This window comes from Talaromyces amestolkiae, assembly GCF_001896365.1.
Source record: "Talaromyces amestolkiae strain CIB chromosome Unknown scaffold19.1, whole genome shotgun sequence".
Taxonomy (NCBI): domain Eukaryota; kingdom Fungi; phylum Ascomycota; class Eurotiomycetes; order Eurotiales; family Trichocomaceae; genus Talaromyces; species Talaromyces amestolkiae.
In genome coordinates, this window is record NW_024468055.1 from 309,781 (window position 1) to 331,483 (window position 21,703).

The following is a 21,703-nucleotide window of genomic DNA, read 5'->3' on the forward strand; positions in this document are numbered from 1 at the left end:
AAATCCCTTACTTCTGGAAATAGACTTGCTCGCCTCGAACGACCCAAAAGTCAGTCTGTGTTTGCACTAGCTTCGTCTTTTGACTCCGTTTGCTGGGCTGTAGAACCGGACCCCTAGTGTTATTTTCCCAGATCCGCAAGTCTTGCTGTTCTATTATTTCCCAGTCTGGCGTAGCGAGGGTCAGCTCGTGGATTCTTCTAAATTCTTGTTTGAGTTCCTGGCTACTTGTCAGTTAAAATCACATTGTATTTCGATCTTGGACATGAAACTAACAGCTGCCAGGAGAAGCACCTCTAGGCGTGTGTCCGTAGTAACCAAGGTAAGTTGAGGGTGGTGGTCGATGATATCTATCAGAATCCAAGACGCTTTGATTAGATTCGTATATGCAGATACAGGCACAGAGTGGTCGTTGGGCTTGGTAGGGGCGTAAATTTCCAGCTGGGACTGTGAATAAAAACGGAATAAGCACTTATTCCTTCATCAGAAGCAGTGGTACGGACCCGGAGCAACCACCATTTTCCCGACTGAACCCACTTGTCCACTGAAATAGAACTCCAAGGTTGCAACGTCTCTGCATTTTTCATTAATTCTGCACTGAGGGAGAGCTTGTACACTTCGTCTTCAACCATTGAGGCCAATGGCGGTGAGTTGTTGTTATTATCTTGGGACGTCTGGAGATGAGACTTAATGTCTGCAATATCAGACTGTAGTGTTTTAGTCGAGGTCTCGATACGGCCAAGAGAGGAACTGATGGATATTGAATCTCAATATACAAGAATTATTTCAAACATTTGGGTGCAGAGTAACATACTTGGCAACCGAAGTTAATAGCAGATTCATTACCGTGTTGTGGTACACCAGCTAGAACAGTTAGTCCATACGACGCATGTTCAAAAAATAACGAAATGTGACAAACCCACTTTACTTCTCAACGAATCCACGCTTTTGAACTCAGCAGACCACTTGATCTTTATCCAGATATGCTTTGCCTTTGACCCGGCTGAACCAAGGATACCATATTTTGAGGCCACTTTTTTTAGTCGTTTCAGTGTCTCGCTAATCCCAGCCACCATCTCATTAACCATCCTCACTCGATCCTCGCCGGCTCGCACTAGGGTAGACTGCTCGTTCTTGACTTCTTCCTCCAACATCTTCAGTGAGTTGCATAGCGTAGAGATTTCGCCGAGAAGGAGCTGAAACTCCTGTGGTGCGTTCCGTGCAACAGTGTAGCAATCCCTGTACAGAGTCCAGGCCAGCTGGCCGGCGGCGATGAAGTCACCTATAGCGAATCCAAATGACATGGTTTCTTTTTTACTTCTTAGTCTCTCTCTCTCTCTCTCTCTCTCTCTGTCACGACGGTACAGCCTAAATAAGAGCCGCAAACATAATCGCATGCTAGAAGCAGATGGCGATTATGCAAGTAGGTGGGGTTTGTTGGACAGCTGTTCGTGCATGGATGTCAGCCAATCACCATCAATGGCCTCCAATTCGTTATAGACTGGTTCCAGTACTAAGATATTAAAGAAGAATGCGAGATGTAACAACTATAATTGAGTTTGGCCTTTCCTCCAATACGATAAGATCGGCGTAGAATAAATGTTGACATGAACGAAACCCAATTCCCCTTTAATCAATGGATGTAAGGGTTCTAGCTACGACCTTTGGAAGACCCAAGAGGCTAAGATTTTACTTGCTTGTTAGAATATATCTCATCCAATATATGTACTAGGTACAAAATCAAGAAAAAAGACTATATGGCGTCTAATGATTGATTGATATACAAGACCAAAAACCATTGTATCTACCTACCTAAGTACTTATTTTTCACAGACCAACCAGGTCATAGTTGTCCCGTCGAAGTCTGGATAAATTCGGGACTGAATGAATAGTCTGTATACCCTTCACGAGCCATCGGCGTATAAAAGGACTCTCGCTTGTAATTTGTAAAGTCCAGGCCCCGTCGCAGCCGAAAGGGCAGATCTGGATTAGAGATGAAATATCGCCCAAATACAACTATAACGTTTTGCCCGTTCCGCTTCTCGTCCAAAAGCTCTCTCGCCGACTGCGCCTTATAGCCACCAGCTAGTAGAATTGGGCCTTCCCACAATGCACAAGCAAAATCCAGATTTTCCATGTTCGGTGCCTCAATGTCTTCAAAACCGTGGACCACAGGCTCGATTAGATGCAAGTAAGCAAGTGGCCCAAGGGCATTGATTTTCCGTATTACATGAGAGAACTGCGGGACTGGATCCGCCATGCCCATTCCAGCAACTCTACTCCAGGGGCTTAATCGCAGAGCAGTCCTCTCCGCTCCAATTGCCTCCACTACAGCGGAGACAACTTCAATTGCAAATCGTGACCGATTCTCAATACTACCACCGTATTCATCCGTTCGCTGGTTGGCTGTATCTTGAAGGAACTGATCAATCAAGTATCCATAACCTCCGTGAATCTCAACGGCATCAAATCCCGCTCGAATCGCATTCTCGGCTGCAGAGACATAAGAACGTATAGTCTCCTGGATTTGTGGCACGCTAAGCGAAACTGGGACTGCGTGATCATCATCCTGCCTGATAGAACTCGAGCTTGTGATTGTAATGCCCTCACGAGCTGCAATATTTATGTCAGCTGAGCGACCAACTGCCAGTAGCTGGGCGACGATATAACTCCCATGCATGTGCACTTCATCTGTGACCTTGCGCCAAGCTTCGACCTGCTTCTCATTATATATTCCTGGAGCATTCGCGTACCCACCCTGTTCTGGAGAGATAAATGTACTCTCTCCAATGATGAGTGTACCAGGGACCTTTGCGCGCTGGCCGTAGTACTCTTGCATCATGGGAGTTGGGATGTGGTCTTCATCTGCACGGTAACGGCTGACAGGGGCCATGGCAATGCGATGCTGGAGTAGCATATTGCCCACAGCAAGAGGCTTAAAGAGACGAGAGTCAACGGCAACTGTCATTGTGCAAAGGATTATCTATACGGGTGATGTAATGATATGAAAGGAGGAGCCAAAAAATTGATCAAATTTAGATGGCTTTTAAGAATCGTGCAAGTCGGACTCTTATTTATACAAACTTTGGTACAATATAGTATATCTAGGTGGTTATCTAAGCCAAATTTGGTACCTCACAGTTCGTTAAAAAGTGTCCTTGGAAGCAATTAATAATCTCCGGCGACTTTCGAAATAGAAATTGACTACTTGCTTCGCGAAGCAAATAAAGGAAGACGTAACAGGGCGATTTTGCTCTGGAGGTCCGTGCGTCCCATCTGTCAGATACCTGTGTTCTCAGTTAGGGCTTACTTGACCGTCACAAATTGAATATTCCTGCTTATAAATCTGGCTGGAGAGTTCTGCAATTGTCTATTCAGATTTATTAAATATATCTTCAAACTAAAAAGATTCATATTTCACCTGCTGACAAATGAGTTGAAACAACAAGTAATTACATCTCTGTATGTAACTCAGCTTTTCGGAGACTATTTAGATGTTACGCCGATCTGCAAAATATTTCTCCGAAGGTAGTAGGGTGTCGTATGCCTTTTTGGTCTGCGGGCTCCTAGACAAGCATGTATAAGTATCTTCAGTGTGACTATTTTGAATATTTAAATCAAGAGAAAGGGGTTTGATCTACCAAATCTTTTGTTCCCATTTATGTGTCAATTTATTGCCTACTTACATGCCTTAGCTGGTGTATTTATGCTCTCAGTACGGCAACCCAATATATCAGCATGTCTCAGGAAATCCCTCAAACCGTGAAGAAGTGGACTGTCATTGGCCATGATGGTCCGGATTCTCTGGATTTCAAGGAAGAAGAACTCGTATCCACACTCGGTGATAACCAAGTGCTCGTGAAAAGTGAGTATTTCGATACTCATTGCTTTCCAACGTTGTCAACACTAATGTCTTCTCCTAGTCCAAGGAGCGTCTCTAAACGTATGATTACAGTAACACCTGCTTTAGCGTTTGTTGACCAGTTGATAGTTTCGTGATATTATGATCGCCCAAGGTAAATACCCATGGTCAATTAAGCCTGACCTCATTCCGGGTTCCGACGGTGCTGGCACCGTCCTGGCAATTGGAAAACATGTCACCCGTTTTCAACCTGGCGATAGAGTGATAACAACGCTCAATCAACAACATCTGGCGGGTTCTATTACTAGGGAAGCCATGAAATACGGGACTGGTGCTTCAGTTGACGGCACTATGCGCTCAGTTGGTGCTTTTGATGAGCAAGGGCTGGTACGGATGCCCTTGGGGTTAAGTTTCGTGGAGGCCGCCACACTGAGCTGTGCAGGAGTTACTGCATGGAATGCGCTGTTTGGTCTACCTGGGCGGCCGCTGATGGCTGGACAGTGGGTTCTAACGCAAGGGACGGGTGGTGTGAGCATCTTTGCAGTACAATTTGCCAAGGCGGTTGGGGCTCGGGTTATAGCCACCACTAGTTCTCCGGAGAAAGCAAAGATACTCGAGAGACTGGGAGCAGATCACATCATAAATTACCGTGGAACTGTCAATTGGGGCGCCAAAGTACGAGAATTGACCCGAGGGGAAGGAGTGGACCTAGTGGTAGAGGTTGCAGGCCCCAGCACTATGCAACAGAGTGTCGAGAGCGTAAAATTGGATGGTGTAATCAGCGTGGTAGGCTTTGTCGGGGGCGAAGGAGACGGATTGCCAACTCTATTGGATACATGGACAAAACTTTTCACGGCAAGAGGGCTGTGGGTCGGGAGTCGCGCGCAGATGGAAGAGATGTGCAAGGCAATTGAGGGCAATTTGGATCGACTACGTCCTGTAGTAGATCGTATCTTTCCCCTAGCGCAGCTTAAAGAAGCTTATAAGTATATGCTGTCAGGAAACTATCAGGGTAAGGTTGGGATAGAGATTGCTTGAGGCCGAAATAGATCGGGTTAGGAATACAAGATTAATTTCCTTATCCTGCGAGGCCTTGAATCTAGTATCACCCCTTACAATGAAAATATCCTTGGACACGTAGCCTGTAAGAAATATTATTTTATGGTATGGTATATAAGTACAAATAATCTAGGTCATTACAGTATTAGAAAAGGGTGTATATTGACCATAACTGAGACCGCTTTTTCCTATTTGACGGCGGGGAAGCAAATTCTGATTAGGCTTCGTCAAACTGTTGACTCTGTCTTAAGAAGGAACTTTGCAAAGAGCTGTGAGCTGGAGATCTCCCATCCATTCTCTTAGAGAAGTCTCCCGAGTTCAGTCACTCCTCCTCTACTTATTGATATCCGCGGATATGTTCAACACATCACCTGAATTTTCATAGCAGAACTGTAACCTTGAAGATCCTAATTCTTTTCTGCTTTAATTTCTACAGTATCTCGATCACACGACTGCTGATCATGTGAATCGGGCTTTCCTGTATGTATATGTGGATCTAACCCCTGAATTTCTATGAAGCAATATTACCTAGGTATACTCCAGTGTTTAAAAAAACATAAACTCTATCTCCCTTCAATAATAGCTCTAATACTACTATATATTAATTTTATCAACACATAAGGATTCAGGCATGGCTAATTTGTATGGCGTATGGGGGTGGGCGGATCGCTTACATGGGCGGGTGGCTTACCGATTACGTTACTACTACTACTACCTCATCCCTCTTCCTCTTCTAAAGTTTTCCAATTTTTATTGTGAATTGGTGGTATATTAACGGGCTGAATAATATAGAATTAATATTGTGTATGTGTTCCGGAAAAAATGACGGTTCAGTTGGGGTAAAGGCTCGCTTGTGATTTATGTTAAGGGATAGATAGCTTCTTATATAAGAAACCACGACTTTGTCATTGGACGCGGACTATCATCCCCTACGGGCAGTGATCTTCTCAGGGATGGCATTTCAACTGAAGATCAAAATCACCATTTGTTGTGAAACGAATGTGTCTCCTTTTCAATACGCAAATCTGAAATCTGAAATCTTCTTTAACGAAGCAATACACCGGTCGTTTCCCATTCCCACTCGGATCCGCGTACCAAAAACCAACGATTACGCCATTGTCGATGAATATAGGAGCTGATTGTAGCTCAAAATCTGGGTGGTACTCGTCGAAGATGAGATGTTGTTCTAGAGAACTCTCTAACTCTACAGATGGAGTGTTGTTTCCGGATTGATATATCGTATCTTTTTGACAGCTTGCTAATCTGAATGACTTAGAATTAATTCCTGTTTGCATTTCAAGGTTGAGAGGCGACAAGAGTCGGAGTTAAACCGTGGGCCTCAGTCTTTGTATGAAATAGACAGCAGTATAATGGAGCTTTTTGGGCATACTCGGTAGCTGACCAAATTTGAAAATCAACGGAACATCTGTAGATATTTACTTTCATCACTCGTTTAACACTATTTCGGTATATATGTATTGAGTGTTCCGATCCAGACTCCCGCCTACAATATGGTCCGTAAGCACGCGATCAACTCTGAACTCAGGGTTCAGCGACCATTCGCTCCATTCCTGAACAATAGGTTGATCCAGTAACCATCTGGTGCTGAAAGACTCGCTAGTTGCTTCATTCGTACTATCAATAGTCATGTCGAGGAGACCACGACTGCCATCCCCCCATTCCGATATCCCTATAACATCATGAGAATGACGATGTTCGTTGTCGCCCGCATTTGCACCAAGCTTTTTATCATTGGAGGAGAGTCGGATGTAATAGGCAACATAAGCTCTTCTCCTACAAGTAGGGATAAGAAGAGATAGAATGATCTCTTTATTGGACTGAACATGAGAAAACCGTGGCAGTGTACCATTAATATTCATCCTTGAGAGCCGCCTGAAACGATCTATAGACTCTAGATTCTTCACATAGATCTGGCTATTGAAAACTCCCTCTTGCCCTAGCTCGCTTATTTTGTGAGTTATCCATTGCATCCAAGTGGGCATCAAATAGCAGCATTGGCCTGAGAGATACAACAAGGGAGAGAAGCCTATTTTTAGTGATTCGCAGGCATAATAAGATTGTGCTATTTTCTCTTGGTCTTCATGTTTGGTGGTGGCTGTAATCAACGAGCTGAATTCTGTTGATGCAAGTCGCAGTTGCTGGTAAAAGTAAAAATATGCTTCCAGTTCGTAATCGTGATTATCGTCCCGATTAAAAATACTCATCGACCATTTGATCCGCGCCGCATAGAAAACGTATACTGACAATATGAGGCGTAAATGAGTGGGAATCGCAGGATACGGCAAGGGCGGAATGGGAAGCTGACGACATGTTTCCCAGGTTAAATTTTGCGGTGGGATAGAGGGAGATCAAGATCGTAAGTCAATAAGATAGTCGCTAGGGTGCCTCTCCATTCATTTAAATCTTCGTAAAACTTTTGGGMCTTCTCGATGGAGATTGGTGCCAAACATACAGACACTGGGTTCCATATTAGGTCTCGCATTTCTTTGTCCTCAGAACTAAAGTTCAATATTGCCTGGAGAATATCAGTCAGCGACGGAAAGCCCTGTATATCTCTATTCCACTTCGAAGGCGCCGTTGCTCTATGTCGAGAGGTCGATGGATTTGAAAATCTCGTAGTTTGTACTTCGCTCGGAAAGGGTAAATTTATAGTGCAGATAAGGGCCAGATCTCGTAAGGCGGATTCGATTGCGATGATGTGCAACTCTTGGTTTTTTATGCTATCTGAGCTGAGTAGTCTGGCTTGATAATTTGCTGTATGAAAATGGCGGGKAACGGCGAGAACATTTCCGGTAAAGCACTAGTACAATTCATCAACATCAATACGTGGTTGTTTCATTGTTATGAAGAATTGAGTGAGCCTTTGAATTTACCTCGAAATACGCACAAAGAACAGCTACGGCAACGAATGAAAATGTATTCTTCTCCACGTTAGCCATTTTCTGTAGTGCCTTTGTGTACGCTTGACATGCGATCACTTTGGTATCCAAGCCTTGGTTCTGATCATTTTCTGTACGTTGCGACAGCATCAGCACAGCGCGATGCATGCTCCCGAGCGCCGTGATTGTATCGTACACATATTCAATATCCCAACACTGTTGACATATAAAGTCTCTCCAAAAAGGCATATGCCGTGAAGGAAATAGGATAGGTAGAGTGCGAAATAAAAATTGATGATAAGCTAATATATCGCGTGCACGAGTGTGTGGTCTTTGGGATGAGGTCGGATTGACTGGCAAGCCTATCAAAGGAAGACCGTCCTCTCGATGCTCAACAAGATCTGGTATGCTTACTGCGGTGGTGCGGTCAAGACGTCGTTGGTGTTCCAGAGGACCAGGTACCTGGTGCTGCTGCCTTTTAGACGACAGATGCCTAAGCTTCCCTGTATCCAATCGACGTCTCTCTTCATAACCTGCACACTCCAGATTTGACGCTAAACATCGATGGCACATTGGTCTCTCTTCGTCGCACTTCACTCGGCGTAACCGACATGTTAAGCAGCCGGTCTTTCTTCGCTGCTTTCTTTCTTCCATCGAGTTGTTCGGTTTTCAAGCCGTTTTCTGCGAACGATATTGAAACAATCTTCTCTTCCACAATGGACGAACTAGAGAACAAATTTGGACTGACTAAGTAAAGCGGATTATCGAGTTGATATCATTCTCGGCAACCATCCTCAGCAGTGACGATATGAGCTTACAAACATGGATCTGCAAAAATGCTGGCTTACCTGTGACAAATATGAAATATGATTACTCAGCAAGATAACGTGATTCACAAGCGACCCGCCCATCTCCCCGAAAAATAACTCTCTATATTGATTTCTCTTATTTCAACGCGTCGAAAAGCTACTAATTCACATACAAAACCCCTTTAAAAAGCACCAAAATTAAGGAATAAATTTAATGAGCTATTTACAATTTAAAAAATAGAAGAATCTCTAATATTCATAACATTAGATTTATAATATTCCTTATATAAGTTATAACTTTATAAGATTAACTTGTTGATACTAAATACAAGAGTTACTTTTAGGAAGGTGGGCGGGTCGCTTGTGATTTACGTTAGCTGTTCTATTACAAATTTCTTATTCTTTTAGCGTCCATAGTGAAGAAAGATGGTGCCGCTTTTGCGTATCGTCAGAACACGAGTCAAGCGAATTAGACGAGTTAGGCGAGTGTCCAATGAAGGCATTCTAGATCTCTGTAAAGGCCTGCATCTTGTGGGTCGAGGAATGCTAGCTCGTTGAAAATTATCAATCTGACCCTGACTCTCAGGTCAAGTCGGCCGTCCATTGGTCATACTGCAAGAAGAGTAGATATGTAGAATATTCGTTTTGCATCATCGCTATCGTACTCGTTCGACCAGGATGCTTTCTTAGTATTCCCTTTCACTTATTGGATTTGTCATAATACACAAACGGATTACTCAGATTGTATTTAAAGTCACATGGTCTCGGTAAAACCGTTCGAGTGTCAGAGAATCAAGGACAAGGACGTTGAGAAATGAACATCAGGATTCTGTGGCTCAGAAATGCAGTCTTACCTACAGATCAGGACCTTCAATCACCAGGGAAGAGCAAACTATGCGGAAAACTACACTACATTGCTTCAGCAGACTAATGTTCATTCTCGCAACGTGCCATCAGACGAGTCATTCGACGTGGAAAGGGACGTGGTACAAAGATCACACAGATATGTAACGAGAGACCTTACAAACAGCAGTCTTACTTCAACAATCCCGAGGAATGAGTTGTCAGACAGCAGAATTATCAATGAAACACCAATCATTGTTCAATTTGAGGGACCGGATGATCCATGCAATCCTCGAGGTTGGTCCTTGACCAGACGAGTTCTTTACACGGCCAATGTTGGTATGATTGCATTATTAGTGGGAGCTGCTGGTGCAATAGACTCCGCCGTGTTAACAAAAGCCGCAAGGGAATTTGGCGTAGGTGAGAGTGTTGAAGCGTTAGCTACAGGCCTGGTGAGAATTCTCATGCCATCCGGTGATCCTTGAAATAAGCATACTAACAATTAGACTCGTCAATTCCTAGTTTTTGTGTGGAATTGGAGTGGGTGCACTGTTTGCAGGCCCTCTTTCAGAAACCGTGGGACGTAATCCTGTTTATTTCGGCTCTATTGCGTTATACATGCTATTCTTACTGGGTGCTGGGTTGTCAAAATCGATTGAAGCACAATTGATTTGTCGATTTTTCGCCGGACTGTGTGGCGAATCACCTTTATCTACTGTCGGAGGATCGATCAGCGATCTTTGGAGGCCTATGGACAGGTTGATTGCATTTCCTATATTTGCAGGTATGATAAAGATTACCAATTAGATGACGGAAGGTAGCTAATGTTGTTGCGAAGCTGTTGGCTCATCAGGGCCTTATATAGGACCGGTGATCGGCGGGKTTATAGCACAGACAGATCACATGTCCTGGCGCTGGACTGAATGGGTGTCACTTCTGGCTGCAGGTGTCTTGCTTCTCTCGCTGATTGTTTTCCAGCCTGAAACATACGAACCCATCCTGCTCAAGTGGAAAGCAGCAGAAATCCGTAAAATCACGGGAAATGACCGGTACAAGTCTCCACTTGAGGTCGACGAACACGTGAAATTCGCGAGACGCATGCAAATTGCTCTAATCAGACCTTTCCTCATGATTGTCCGGGAACCAGTAATCATGATATGGACTGCTTATCTGTCCTTGCTTTACATAATCCTGTTTGGATTTCTCAATGGCTTCACGTTTATCTTTCAGGATACATACCAATTGACTCCGGGGATGACAGGACTTACTTTCCTTGCTATGGAGGTCGGTACAATTATTGGCTCCATGGCCCTAACTCCGTTAGTCTTTGGTATGGCAAAAAAGGTACTATCGACCATGGAGAATTCGAATGGAGAAGCAAGTGATAAAGAATCTGGTCGCTTGCAGCCTGAGTTCTTTCTTTGGTATTCAATTCTAGGAGCACCAGCTATTCCGATATCGATTTTTTGGATGGCCTGGACAGCTTATCCGCACATCAGTATCTGGTCTCCAATTTCAGCTGCATTTTTGTTCGGATTTGGCAACTTCGCTCTTTTCGTGTCAACTTCCTTATACCTCATTGACTCTTACGAGGCTTTTGCGGCGAGCGCATTGACTATGAACACGTTCATGCGTTACGTTTCGTCGGGTGCAATGGTACAGGCTACGATTCCAATGTATACCAAGCTTGTTGTTCATTGGGCTTTGACATTGCTTGGGATACTTGCTGCTGTTCTGACTACAGTACCATATTTATTTTTTAAATTTGGTCCATGGATTCGGTCGAAGAGTCGGTATGCTAGGGGCCGCGAAATGTGATGTGGCAGAGAACCACAAGTGCACTACTGCTTTGATATGATAGCGACACGGCATTTGATCTACCTAGGTAATTGTTGTGCAGTTTGGCCTAAAAAAATTTGATTCGAAGAATATAGAATGTTCAGTATTTGTACCAGATAATTATACCATTTTTAAACACACTTAGCATACCGATGAGGCTCCCATCCTCTCTCTAAAGCAAAGCATCCACGCAAGATCCAGTCAAACAACGTCAATAAGGGGTAGAAACGTTGAATTTGAAGAATAAAACTTTCAAGTGTGTTCAAGAAGAAGTCGTCTGGAACTTCTAGTTCTCTACGGCCTCGCAGCATTTGCTTTAAGATTTACTTAAATGTGACAATCCGGCTAATGCATAGATCTAAAACCTAGGTGCGCACGTACATGGAAAATAACAAGCATAGGAAAGGAAAATGGAGAAGGAAAGAAGCCCTTTAAGGGATGTGCTCATTTAAATAATCTAGGGCAGTGCCTAAATAGATACTCCTAGGTCTTCTTAGAACCTCTACTAAGGGCTCTAATTAGGTAAGTATAAGTATAAAGAAGCTTGCATCGTATGTCTTACTGTCCAGCGGTATACTGATTGTCTCATTGATCGCTTCATTGATGACCAGCTGTTACAAAAAGGATCAATACAGAAATAAAAGATTGGCCGTAAAGCGCTGCATAAAACATACCCACACATTCAAGTGCCTCGATATTAAAGAAACAGTCTATACATTTTGACAAAGACGTGGATCTTACACGTATCAGACTCGAAAAGCATCACTTCCATGACGTTTAAGGAGTCACAAACCTATAAATACAGTTTCACTTTCTAGATCTCAATACATACGTCAATATAAATAGCGTACCTCCCGCCACCGTGAAACTGGCCGCGAATATCAAAGCACCCGAAAACCCTGACGACGAATTCGCAATAGCTCCACTGATGGGACTTCCAATAAGGATGCCAATACCACCCATGAAAAGACTCATACCCATCCATGTGCCGATCATAGAAATTTTGGGAACCAAAGATGCCACAACAGTGGCCTGGAGTGAAACGACCGCTCCTGAAGTGAATCCATAGATGATGGAGACTACCACCAGCCCAGCCAAAGAATGAACTGTCAACCATATATATCCGAGTAAGGCCGAGGTCAGTGTACAGATTATAATAGTTTCCAATGCTCCGTATCTGTCAGCGATGAGCCCAGGGATGACTCTGCCAAATGCCGAACCCGCGTTGAGAATTGAAAGCAGATAAAATGACAAATCGGTATCAATCCCCATCGATCGAGCATACGACACAATATAAAATATCGGAATGTAGAGCCCAGTGAAAGAAAGAAACAATCCAATGCTGAATACTGTGTAGGGCATATTTTTGAAGGCTGTAAAATCAACCATTGGACGAGCCTTTTTAGGGGGTGGTAGGCGTGTTCTCATTATCATAATTGCGACTAGTAACGTGCCAAGAGCAATGAATCCAATTACTCGTGTTGTCCACGCAAATCCAATCCTGGGCTGTAATTTTCGAAAGACGATTGGGTATATCACACTTCCAATACTTCCGCCAGAAGCCATGATACCGACAGCAAGGGCTCTTTTGGTATCAAAATAGGTACTGACAATTGCGACACTGGTGACGAAGAGAAATCCGCCCCCTATCCCTACACATACACCTTGTGCGAGAATTATTTGATAGTACTCTGTTGCTAAACTCGTCATCATAACACCAAAGACGGTCAAGAAAGAGCCTAAACTGATTAGGAGTCGAAAATAACCTCGGTCAAAAATCGGGCCACTAATGATGCTCAAGCCCATGAGAAGAAACGCTTGAATAGTACCAATCCAAGAAATTGTTGAAGAATTATACGACGGAAGAAGGGTTGTCTGGAACAAGTCTTCATATGCTGCGAATGTATTGACAATTCCCCTGTTTTTAAAAGTCCCTCGGTCAGTGGAAGGTCTTTAAACAGACTTCGAGCATACCTCATCATACCAAGAGTTGAAGAATATAAGGTACCCGCCGAGGACCTGGAGCCAGGCTGTTATTCCGGCATTTGGTGGTCCCTGTACCCCAGCTTGAGTAGCTGGAACTCGTTCCATGATAAAATATAGCTACAAGCGGGAGCTCGTAGCTCAATGATGTGAGCCTGGTTTATGATTGAAATTTCCTTTTTGGTTTTTTCTGGGTTGTTGTTGTTGACTGAGTAAGAGTATGCGTGTAATCCGAGACTTTGCATGCTGTTATTTATAGGAAGTATGTGCTTGATTATGTCAAATGCTCATATTGATTACTCATATCCTGAAACAACCAGGTCATCGAAGTGTGGGAAGTTCAAAAAATAATAGTAGTAGTGAAAGTAATCAAAAGAAGCTTCGGTCGCTGAAAATTATGTATAAAATGGAACACATGAGTTTCTTCATACCCTAACTGCCATCTGCGGCTATCACGGCATTCAACGATAGGAAAGAGTGTAGTAACTCCATCCATTATTAATCAAATACACATAACCCAGTAATTGTATAGAGATGTAAATACCTAGCTACAGAGAAAGTCGCAGGCCTGAGTCCAAAATTCCTTTTACTTTGCCCCGTCGAAACGAGAAGCGATTTGTCATCAATGCAAGGTCGGAGGCGTCCAGTAGCTCTCTAAACTCGCTAAACTCGCCTAAATGACTAGTTGCTAAGAAGCCATGATGAAAACCGTATGAGATATTTTTGAGTACTAAGCCTAGGTAAATATAATGAATATTTTCTACGGATATTTGACTTTCAATTCAACCTAGGCATTGATTTGTTATATATATATATCCGCCCAGACGGGCACAGTACGACAGTAGAAACCAACTACTTAGTTAGATTTGATATACTGGCTGGAGCAGCTATGGTACTGAGGGCTGCTATCCTAGCTGGCCGACCAGTCTAACAACAACGTCGAGCCTAACCTATCAGATCTAACCTAGCCCCAAGGCTCAACTCGAAAGGCCTGTTGATATCTTCCATCAACGGTTGATTCTATTTGTGGGCCAGAGCCCCAAACTCGTGACAACTATTCATAGAGTACTGAACCTACAAGGACCTATGTTTTATCTATTATCTCTATATCGGCAATAGATTATTGAACACTTCATTGTCTACTCTAAATCTTTACTTTGCTGGATATTGTGACAACATCCCTTTGCTTCGGAACGGAAACTATCACGCAAACTCGACTTCCGACGCGCTGTCCTCTGTTGGAACGAGCTGTGACCAGGAAATAACCACATGTAACGGACCTGGATCCACCTCAAGTAGACAGCGTTGTGTCGAGGACGGAGGTTGAAGCTATATAACACGTAGTGCGCCTCGGAGCTGAGCAACCAATAATCCGTACGTTCGGCGCTGGGTAAGGCCTCGGGAGATTCACGGCCCTACACTTTTTTTCTATTTTAGAGCTTTTACTTATTTATATTAAAAAAACCTTTTTAATATTCGTTTTTCGCTTATTATATAATAATATACTAAACTTTTTAAATCCTTTAAAGAACTGTACACTGGTCAAATATCATTGTATATTGCACTTATGTAAATACCCAGTAGCGGGCTCGTAACTTTTCACTCATTTTTCCTCGGAGATTTATGATTCTTGTGATGCTTCTGAAATGCCCATTCGATTAGAAAGCTTGTTCGAAATATTGTCCAGCATCTTTAATCATATTTTCGTAACGCGAATCTGAAGTATGATTCGTTCAGATCCAGTCGAGGGATTTCCAATAATCCTTGATAGGCTTGGGTCCAAAGTTGGGCTTGTCGGGAGCGGACGCAATGACTTCGAGTTTCACTTATTGGTCTCCACTGAAGAAGTATGTCAATCCTTTTGGGTCTTCAGGTACGGGCAACGCTGCATCGACTGAGTCAAACCCAGATTTGGTCAAGGCCGGCCATTCGACAGAGAGCTTAGCTGGGCCGTACACAATCTTGTCTTGATCCACATTGATTCTGACATAGTTGACGCCCCAGAAGATGTAGGCTTCGCCGCGTTTGGCTGGAACAGGCATTGCAGCATCAATAGTATCGTATCCGGCTGATGCAAGGCTCTTGAATCTTTCTGTAATGATCCAAGGACCGCCGACAACTTCATCCTGTTTAGTTTCGGGTACCACCTTCACCCGAGCAAAGCGGCTGCCATGGAAGATATAAACCTCGTCACCGCTACCTTCAACAGGCAGAACAGCATCCACAGTACCAAAACCGATAGACTTCAGCGATGGCCAGTGATCTTCGATTTTGGCAGGGCCGAATGTTATTTGGTCATCATTCTTTGCAGGCGTAAACTTGATCCGGGCATAGCGGCGACCACCAAAGAAGTAAGTCTGCTTGAAATTTGGATTATAGTATGCTGCGTCAACCATGGTGGGCCAAATAAGGGAAACCGGCGTGAATATACTTGTGGATAGTATTAACTGACTTGAGAACTGTTATGAGAAGTTGTAGAGGCAAAAGCTTAACACAGGCAGTATGTCTTGGAGGTTTTATAGCCGAATATCAGATATATATGATCTCATTGCCTTCTGGCTTCGTATTGAATGACATTCCGGCTGGATTCATTGTGATGGGGTTTGGATCTTATTTTAATTTAATTTGTGTAACATTTAGGATCATGGAATGATCAGAGCACTTTCTGTCATCTGCATGCAAGGGCTAATCTTTCAACTGACGAGGAAAAAGAAAAAGTTTGATCGTCGTGATGAACGCAGTATTGACGACATCGGAATCTCGGTGACTTTCAGGAGCCCAAGAGGCCGATCTTAGGTTGATTTGATTCTCTGGATGTATCTTAAAGTACTATGTAATGTGCGGTGAAAACAGAAGGTGGCAACTTGTCATGGAGTACTTATACATATGGAGACGATCTCCTTAGGGAACTATTCGTAACAGCGCTGATTCCGTCTCGTGTCACAATGTATTGTAAAATATGAATTAGATCCTCCTTCCCCAATAGATACCTAGTCAACTTGGATTGATTTCGTAAGGTTGCAGAGTCCAAAGAGGAACAGATTACACGGGGCTAAATGTGTGGAAGGATATTTGATGTGACTCTTGTCCTAACTGCGGTGAAAGAGTGTAGAGACTCAGATTAAGAGCTGTTAATTTGATAGGATGGTGATTTGAGGATAATAAATCTCTGGCTGAAAACCCTTCTCGAACAACAACCATGCATCCTTGTACATGCAGCGCGTATATGAGACCTTGTGCCCAGGTTGGCGCCAGGTATAGCAAATTATGGGATAATTTTGACATCATTGCCGGTCGTTGTTTCATTGATGACCCGTGGAAGTACTCCTGGCGGCTCGAGACAGCGCTGGTTAACGGATCGTAGGCTTCAGCATTTTGTAGATATTTAAACCCATGAGGCTTGCCCGATGCTCAAGATATAGAACATCACAAATCAAACTCCTGTCTTACATTGTCAAGTCAATATTTGAAACTACAAGCAATCGCAAAGAGGAGTCCCTCACTATGGAGCCGCGAACCATCTACCTGATTTCATCTCGGCCTAGCCCACACCAGCGTGCACATTTTGCATTATGGGTCCCTTCAGCAGCAAACCCGCAGGTCGGCAGCTCGATACATGTTGTTGGGGCACCAATGGCTGGCTTTGCACTCGAATTTAAGCGAGGTTATAATCCAGCTTTAACCGGAACAGACCACGAGATTTGGCCTATCGGGCAGGTTGATTCGTCTCATATTGTCGAGGTTCCGGATCCCGGACGAATTATCACTGAGAACACCCCCAGAGGGAACCTAGAGATCGCAGCGACACAAGTGCGACCTCCTGGAATCAGCGTAAATTTCATGGCTCCGGTGAACGATGTAAGCCTTTCCCCTTGACGATTGGACTGGGTCATCACTCGCTAATGGTTCTCATAGACTACAAATAAAAGATGTCAAGAGTGGACCATGGAATACGTCCGCCACCTGGTTGCGAAAGGATACATCTCAGCTGAAGCGATCCAAATCGTCCAATCTCACCGTGACCATCCCAGCTTTGGAATTGGATTGCGCCCAGTACCGAGGTAGTCGCATGGTCTGAGCACTGCAGGGAAATTCCACCTGCTGGCCAGGTGAATTCAATGGGTTTTAGGATTACCAGACTAGAAATCGATACCAAATACGTCAAGCGAGAGATCTGGTAGCACATGATGGAGATTTGTAAATGCTTATTTGACGTTGTATCATTGTTTACATATTCTTTTATTTTGTCATTAATGCTCTATATGTGAAATTGAGCTCGTGAAGTATCAGAATGCACCCATAGCCGCAGTATACTCACAAAATACGTCGTAGACGTCCTCACGAGGCTGCAAATATTTGTAAATGTAATCTTCACGCCATTCGTCTTTATATGAGACTGTCCAAGTTGCTTTGCAGTACTCCCAATAATCTGGGTACCATCCTGATTGCTGCCAGTCAACAACTACAATCCGAAGGGGATTGGTAGAGGGAAGTATGATATTGCGCCGATTTAGATCCGCATGAGTCAGCTTGACCTCTCCATCATCTGGTAGAAAACAACGATTGGGGTCGTCATATCTGCGTTCAAAGCGTAATTGATGGCAAAGTGCAAACCAGTCATTAAACTCCTTCACGCTGGAGAATGGGCCAGTTGTCGGTTGATCCGCAAAGACATAATCCAAAAGAGGCCGGTTGTTTATCGATCCTACATAAATGTAAGTCACGTCGATCGAAGACTCCTTGCACCTTCAAGCATACCGATAAATTGATTGGAAGGATCCTGCTTAAGCTTGCGTAGATTTTCGGTAATTCGAGATAATTGATCAATGACCGCGTTTTTATCGTTGGTTTTTAGTTGATTCCAACATTCTTGAAGAGTTGGCCCATTGATGAGCTCCATATATATGAAAACATAGCCTTCGCTATCAACGCGCCACCCGAAGAGCTCAGGTACCGGAATGCCGTCACCAAAAACTTTTTTAATCATCCAAAGATTCACGGCCTCAGTAGTTGTTACATGGCGAGAAGGACCAAATTTGACGATTAATTTGGGGTCCTCAAAACGTATGGGGGCTGGTTCGCCACAAGTACCGACATCTTTCGATAAAGCTCTGACTTGAGCTGGCGTTGGAAGGTGGCGGTCTGGGCTTGACGAAAAAAAAGAGGCATCAGTAAAATCTACCTCTTGCTGCGTAAAATCAGGCAGTTTGAGTGAGATAGACCGATCGCCTAATGAATATCGAAACATGAGGGAAGCTGTTGACCGCGAGTTTTAACCTTGAAGATTATAATCGTACTTGAGTGGTTTCACGGGCGAGTTGGCGAGGAATAAGAGAGAATTGAAACAAGAAGACAGACGCGTGAGAGAGGAAGGAACAAAGATCACAACGACGCCACGCACCCGACGGCAAATCATCGAATCTTTTCCCTTCCACTGCATCCTCAGCCGACGCTTTTGATTCGATTTTGAGAAATTGACATTTATCGTTACCCGACTTTGCACTCGCTTGCCGGACGTGATCGGTCAAACCACCTATCCGAAAAGCCCACAATTTACGGACCAGTTCTATACATACATACCAAGGTAATATTCACAATACTCACAAATACCTACAAGTCACAAAAAAATCGGGGAAGCATTTCATTTCATTGATTTCAGGGCAGACCAACATGCTATTCCACTTAATGTTAGTATGTATTCTCTCATTAATGTACCTGTACCTGCAATACCGACCTAAAAGCATTCGCAGCGTCTGTCCTGAAATCTGGCGCCCGGCCAAAAACACAACTCCTTGGAGCAGCTCTGGGATTTGTTAGATATAGCCCTTGACAGCAGACTAAAACAAGAATCAACTTACTACTAGAAGACTGTTCGATGCCAATCACGCAACACTTAGATAGTTCAGGCATTGCCAAAATCTCGACATCAAGAAACTGTCAATTCATTAATTATACGTGAAGGCACCAGTCAAGAGAACTCAGTGGTGGTTAACAAGAAGAATTCATAAGATCGCGCTCGTGATCTTGAGTCGATGGTGATTTTTGGCAGTCCCGATGATATTGTACGGATGGGAGCGAAGCGAAGTCTTCCAGGCGTTTCATCATACCAATATATCTTCTTTTAGTATCGTGAGTTTCTTGCAAATACTTACGTCTTCAAAATCCGATGCAATCTACTACAGTGCCAATCTTCACCTAAGAGTGATGTCTATAGCCCGAATTTCAAAGTCCATTGCGAAGCGAACATATATCTACTAAGCCTTCACACAAATCAGATATTCAAAAACTTTGATTTTGAAGGGATTCAATTTCAACAAAAACTTCATTATATACTTTTATAGCTATACCCTAATGTCAGACATATACTGATATAGATACTCATACTGCGTCTGACGGAAATTATCCGTTATAGTGGTCAGACTATTAGCGTTGAAATTCACCAACTTGTTCCCAGTACTCCATTGTGGCCAGTTGGGATAAGTCGTATTCGCATTGGGATTAAGGTCATAAATGAATGACAAGTAGTATGACCAAATCGCTGAAGAGGCATAATCCGGCACAATGCCGTAGAAGACTTGTAAGATGTCCGTGCCATGACCGGTGCCGAGAATAGGGGTACCGTAGTCATAAGAAGAGAGATAGGACCAGCTTGGTACATTCGGGTTGGCAGCGTTGGCTAAGTTCAGGAATGCGCGGCGTGTCAAGGTGAAAACGGCGTCGCCGAGGATGGCGGCTAGACGCTTGTATTGAGGATACCAGTTGTTTAGGATGCCGGTCCTGAAAGGGGAGCCGAAGGTGATGTCGTCTGGGTAGGCGTTGACGAGTCCTTCAATGATAGTCTCATTCCCATCGTATGAGAAGAAGACGCTTTGAAGATAGTCGATGACTTCTTGTGTGGTACTGAGGTTAGATTGGAAAAGGGCAAATAATGTGCCCTCATCCTCTTGGTCACCGATGATCATAGGGACTGGTGCGTATTTTCCATCTTTGACGAGTACTTCAGGGCTGTCTGTGAGAACGGTACCATCCGGTCGAGGTAGGTAGGATAGAGCAACCGAGTTATAACTGAGGATACCAGGTACAGAGTTGGCTGCGTTAAGATAGGTGGTATAGTCAAGTCCACGAAGACAATTTAGTGTATCAGTTGCCGATGAGCAGCCAGCAGCAGAAACCACGGAGTCATAAACTTTCTGTGCGGCATCACCGTCCACAGGGTTTGTAGGAACAATGCTACCAGAGTCCATGATTGCACCACGGAAAAGAGGCTGGCCTTTGTATGTGTAATCTCCATCGTACAAAAGCATTTGATCCAATACTGAGATGGACCCGGCAGATTCTCCCCAAATAGTGACTTTAGTGGGGTCTCCGCCAAATTGTGCAATGTTGTCAGCCACCCATTGGAGACCTAGTCTTTGATCGAGGAGACCTAGGTTGCTAGATCCATCTGCGAGAATCTCCTTGCCAGCTAAGAACCCAAACCCACCAACCCGATAGTTGACAGCAACGAAGACAATGGGTGTTCCGTTAGAAATGGCGTTTTCGACAATAGTTGTGCCATCATATGTAGAAGTTCCACCGAGTTCGAATCCACCACCGAAAATCCAGAATAGAACTGGCAACTTTGATGTTGGACCAGCGCCCGTGGGTCGGACAACGTTGATGGTCAAGCAATCCTCACCCGCATCGGTGATTGTTTGAAGTAAGGGCGTGTCGATGAGTGTCCCGAGAATACCTGTCAAGCTACTCCAATTGTCCGAGAAGAACATCTGAGGGCAAGATCGGGCAGTGCCAGTGGCAGTCACTTTGCCCAATCCGGTCGTCAGGGCTACGGGAGGCTTAAGTCGTAAAGAGCTCGTAGGTGGTTCAGCAAAAGGAATACCATTGAAGGTATCGACAGTGCCAGATTTGGCACCCACAATGGTGGCAGCCGGAGCAGCAATGGTGACTGTGGGTGTGGTTGCACGTTTGACTTCCTCTACCGGAGCTGCTGTGGCATATGGTACCAAGACCAGAGACAGAATAGTGAATGACCACTTCATGGTGAAGTCTCTATTGGATTTAAAAAGAGGCTTACACTCTCTGAGGGTTGACTTGCCGAGGATTAGGTGGCTACGGTAGTTGCCTTTCTTCTTATCACTTGTTTCGTCGATCCAGGAATTTTGACCTATCTAAACACGCAGTATATAAACACTCAATGTCTTCTTTTCCTGATCTCCATGTTGAATTGCACATGTATGGTCAACGGCCTCGGTTGCTTGAGTTTAAATGAATTACTGTCCAGGTGACCGGAAAGTTGCAATGAGTGGATACACTAAGCATTGCACTTCAAAGCGGGCTTCTAGCCTTACCATGGTAATGTGAAAATCTTCATGCATCCGTACTTGATTTATAAGAGGACTCAAATAGAGGTA

General features: G+C 43.9%; 7 protein-coding genes across 7 annotated transcripts; 2 read left to right on the plus strand and 5 right to left on the minus strand.

Annotated features, from left to right (window-relative positions):
• Positions 1-7: 7 nt before the first annotated feature.
• Positions 8-1,301, minus strand: BHQ10_008427 (uncharacterized protein; the record flags this gene model as incomplete). The annotated part of the gene is made up of 5 exons (XM_040881231.1): positions 8-217; positions 274-444; positions 501-704; positions 812-861; positions 917-1,301. The coding sequence occupies 5 exons, from the start codon at positions 1,299-1,301 to the stop codon at positions 8-10; spliced, it is 1,020 nt and encodes a 339-aa protein (XP_040736929.1).
• A 539-nt stretch (positions 1,302-1,840) lies between these two features.
• On the minus strand, positions 1,841-2,914 carry BHQ10_008428 (uncharacterized protein; the record flags this gene model as incomplete). Its single annotated transcript, XM_040881232.1, has 1 exon — positions 1,841-2,914. One exon carries the CDS (start codon positions 2,912-2,914, stop codon positions 1,841-1,843), a length of 1,074 nt encoding a protein of 357 aa, XP_040736930.1.
• Positions 2,915-3,735: 821 nt separating this feature from the next.
• Positions 3,736-4,897, plus strand: BHQ10_008429 (uncharacterized protein; the record flags this gene model as incomplete). The annotated part of the gene is made up of 3 exons (XM_040881233.1): positions 3,736-3,862; positions 3,921-3,940; positions 3,989-4,897. 3 exons carry the CDS (start codon positions 3,736-3,738, stop codon positions 4,895-4,897), a joined length of 1,056 nt encoding a protein of 351 aa, XP_040736931.1.
• Positions 4,898-15,118: 10,221 nt separating this feature from the next.
• On the minus strand, positions 15,119-15,688 carry BHQ10_008430 (uncharacterized protein; the record flags this gene model as incomplete). Its single annotated transcript, XM_040881235.1, has 1 exon — positions 15,119-15,688. The coding sequence occupies one exon, from the start codon at positions 15,686-15,688 to the stop codon at positions 15,119-15,121; it is 570 nt and encodes a 189-aa protein (XP_040736932.1).
• A 1,108-nt stretch (positions 15,689-16,796) lies between these two features.
• BHQ10_008431 (uncharacterized protein) lies at positions 16,797-17,357 on the plus strand (the record flags this gene model as incomplete). Its single annotated transcript, XM_040881236.1, has 2 exons — positions 16,797-17,150; positions 17,208-17,357. The coding sequence occupies 2 exons, from the start codon at positions 16,797-16,799 to the stop codon at positions 17,355-17,357; spliced, it is 504 nt and encodes a 167-aa protein (XP_040736933.1).
• A 221-nt stretch (positions 17,358-17,578) lies between these two features.
• On the minus strand, positions 17,579-18,540 carry BHQ10_008432 (uncharacterized protein; the record flags this gene model as incomplete). Its single annotated transcript, XM_040881237.1, has 2 exons — positions 17,579-17,997; positions 18,051-18,540. The coding sequence occupies 2 exons, from the start codon at positions 18,538-18,540 to the stop codon at positions 17,579-17,581; spliced, it is 909 nt and encodes a 302-aa protein (XP_040736934.1).
• Positions 18,541-19,633: 1,093 nt separating this feature from the next.
• On the minus strand, positions 19,634-21,331 carry BHQ10_008433 (uncharacterized protein; the record flags this gene model as incomplete). Its single annotated transcript, XM_040881238.1, has 1 exon — positions 19,634-21,331. The coding sequence occupies one exon, from the start codon at positions 21,329-21,331 to the stop codon at positions 19,634-19,636; it is 1,698 nt and encodes a 565-aa protein (XP_040736935.1).
• Positions 21,332-21,703: the final 372 nt, after the last annotated feature.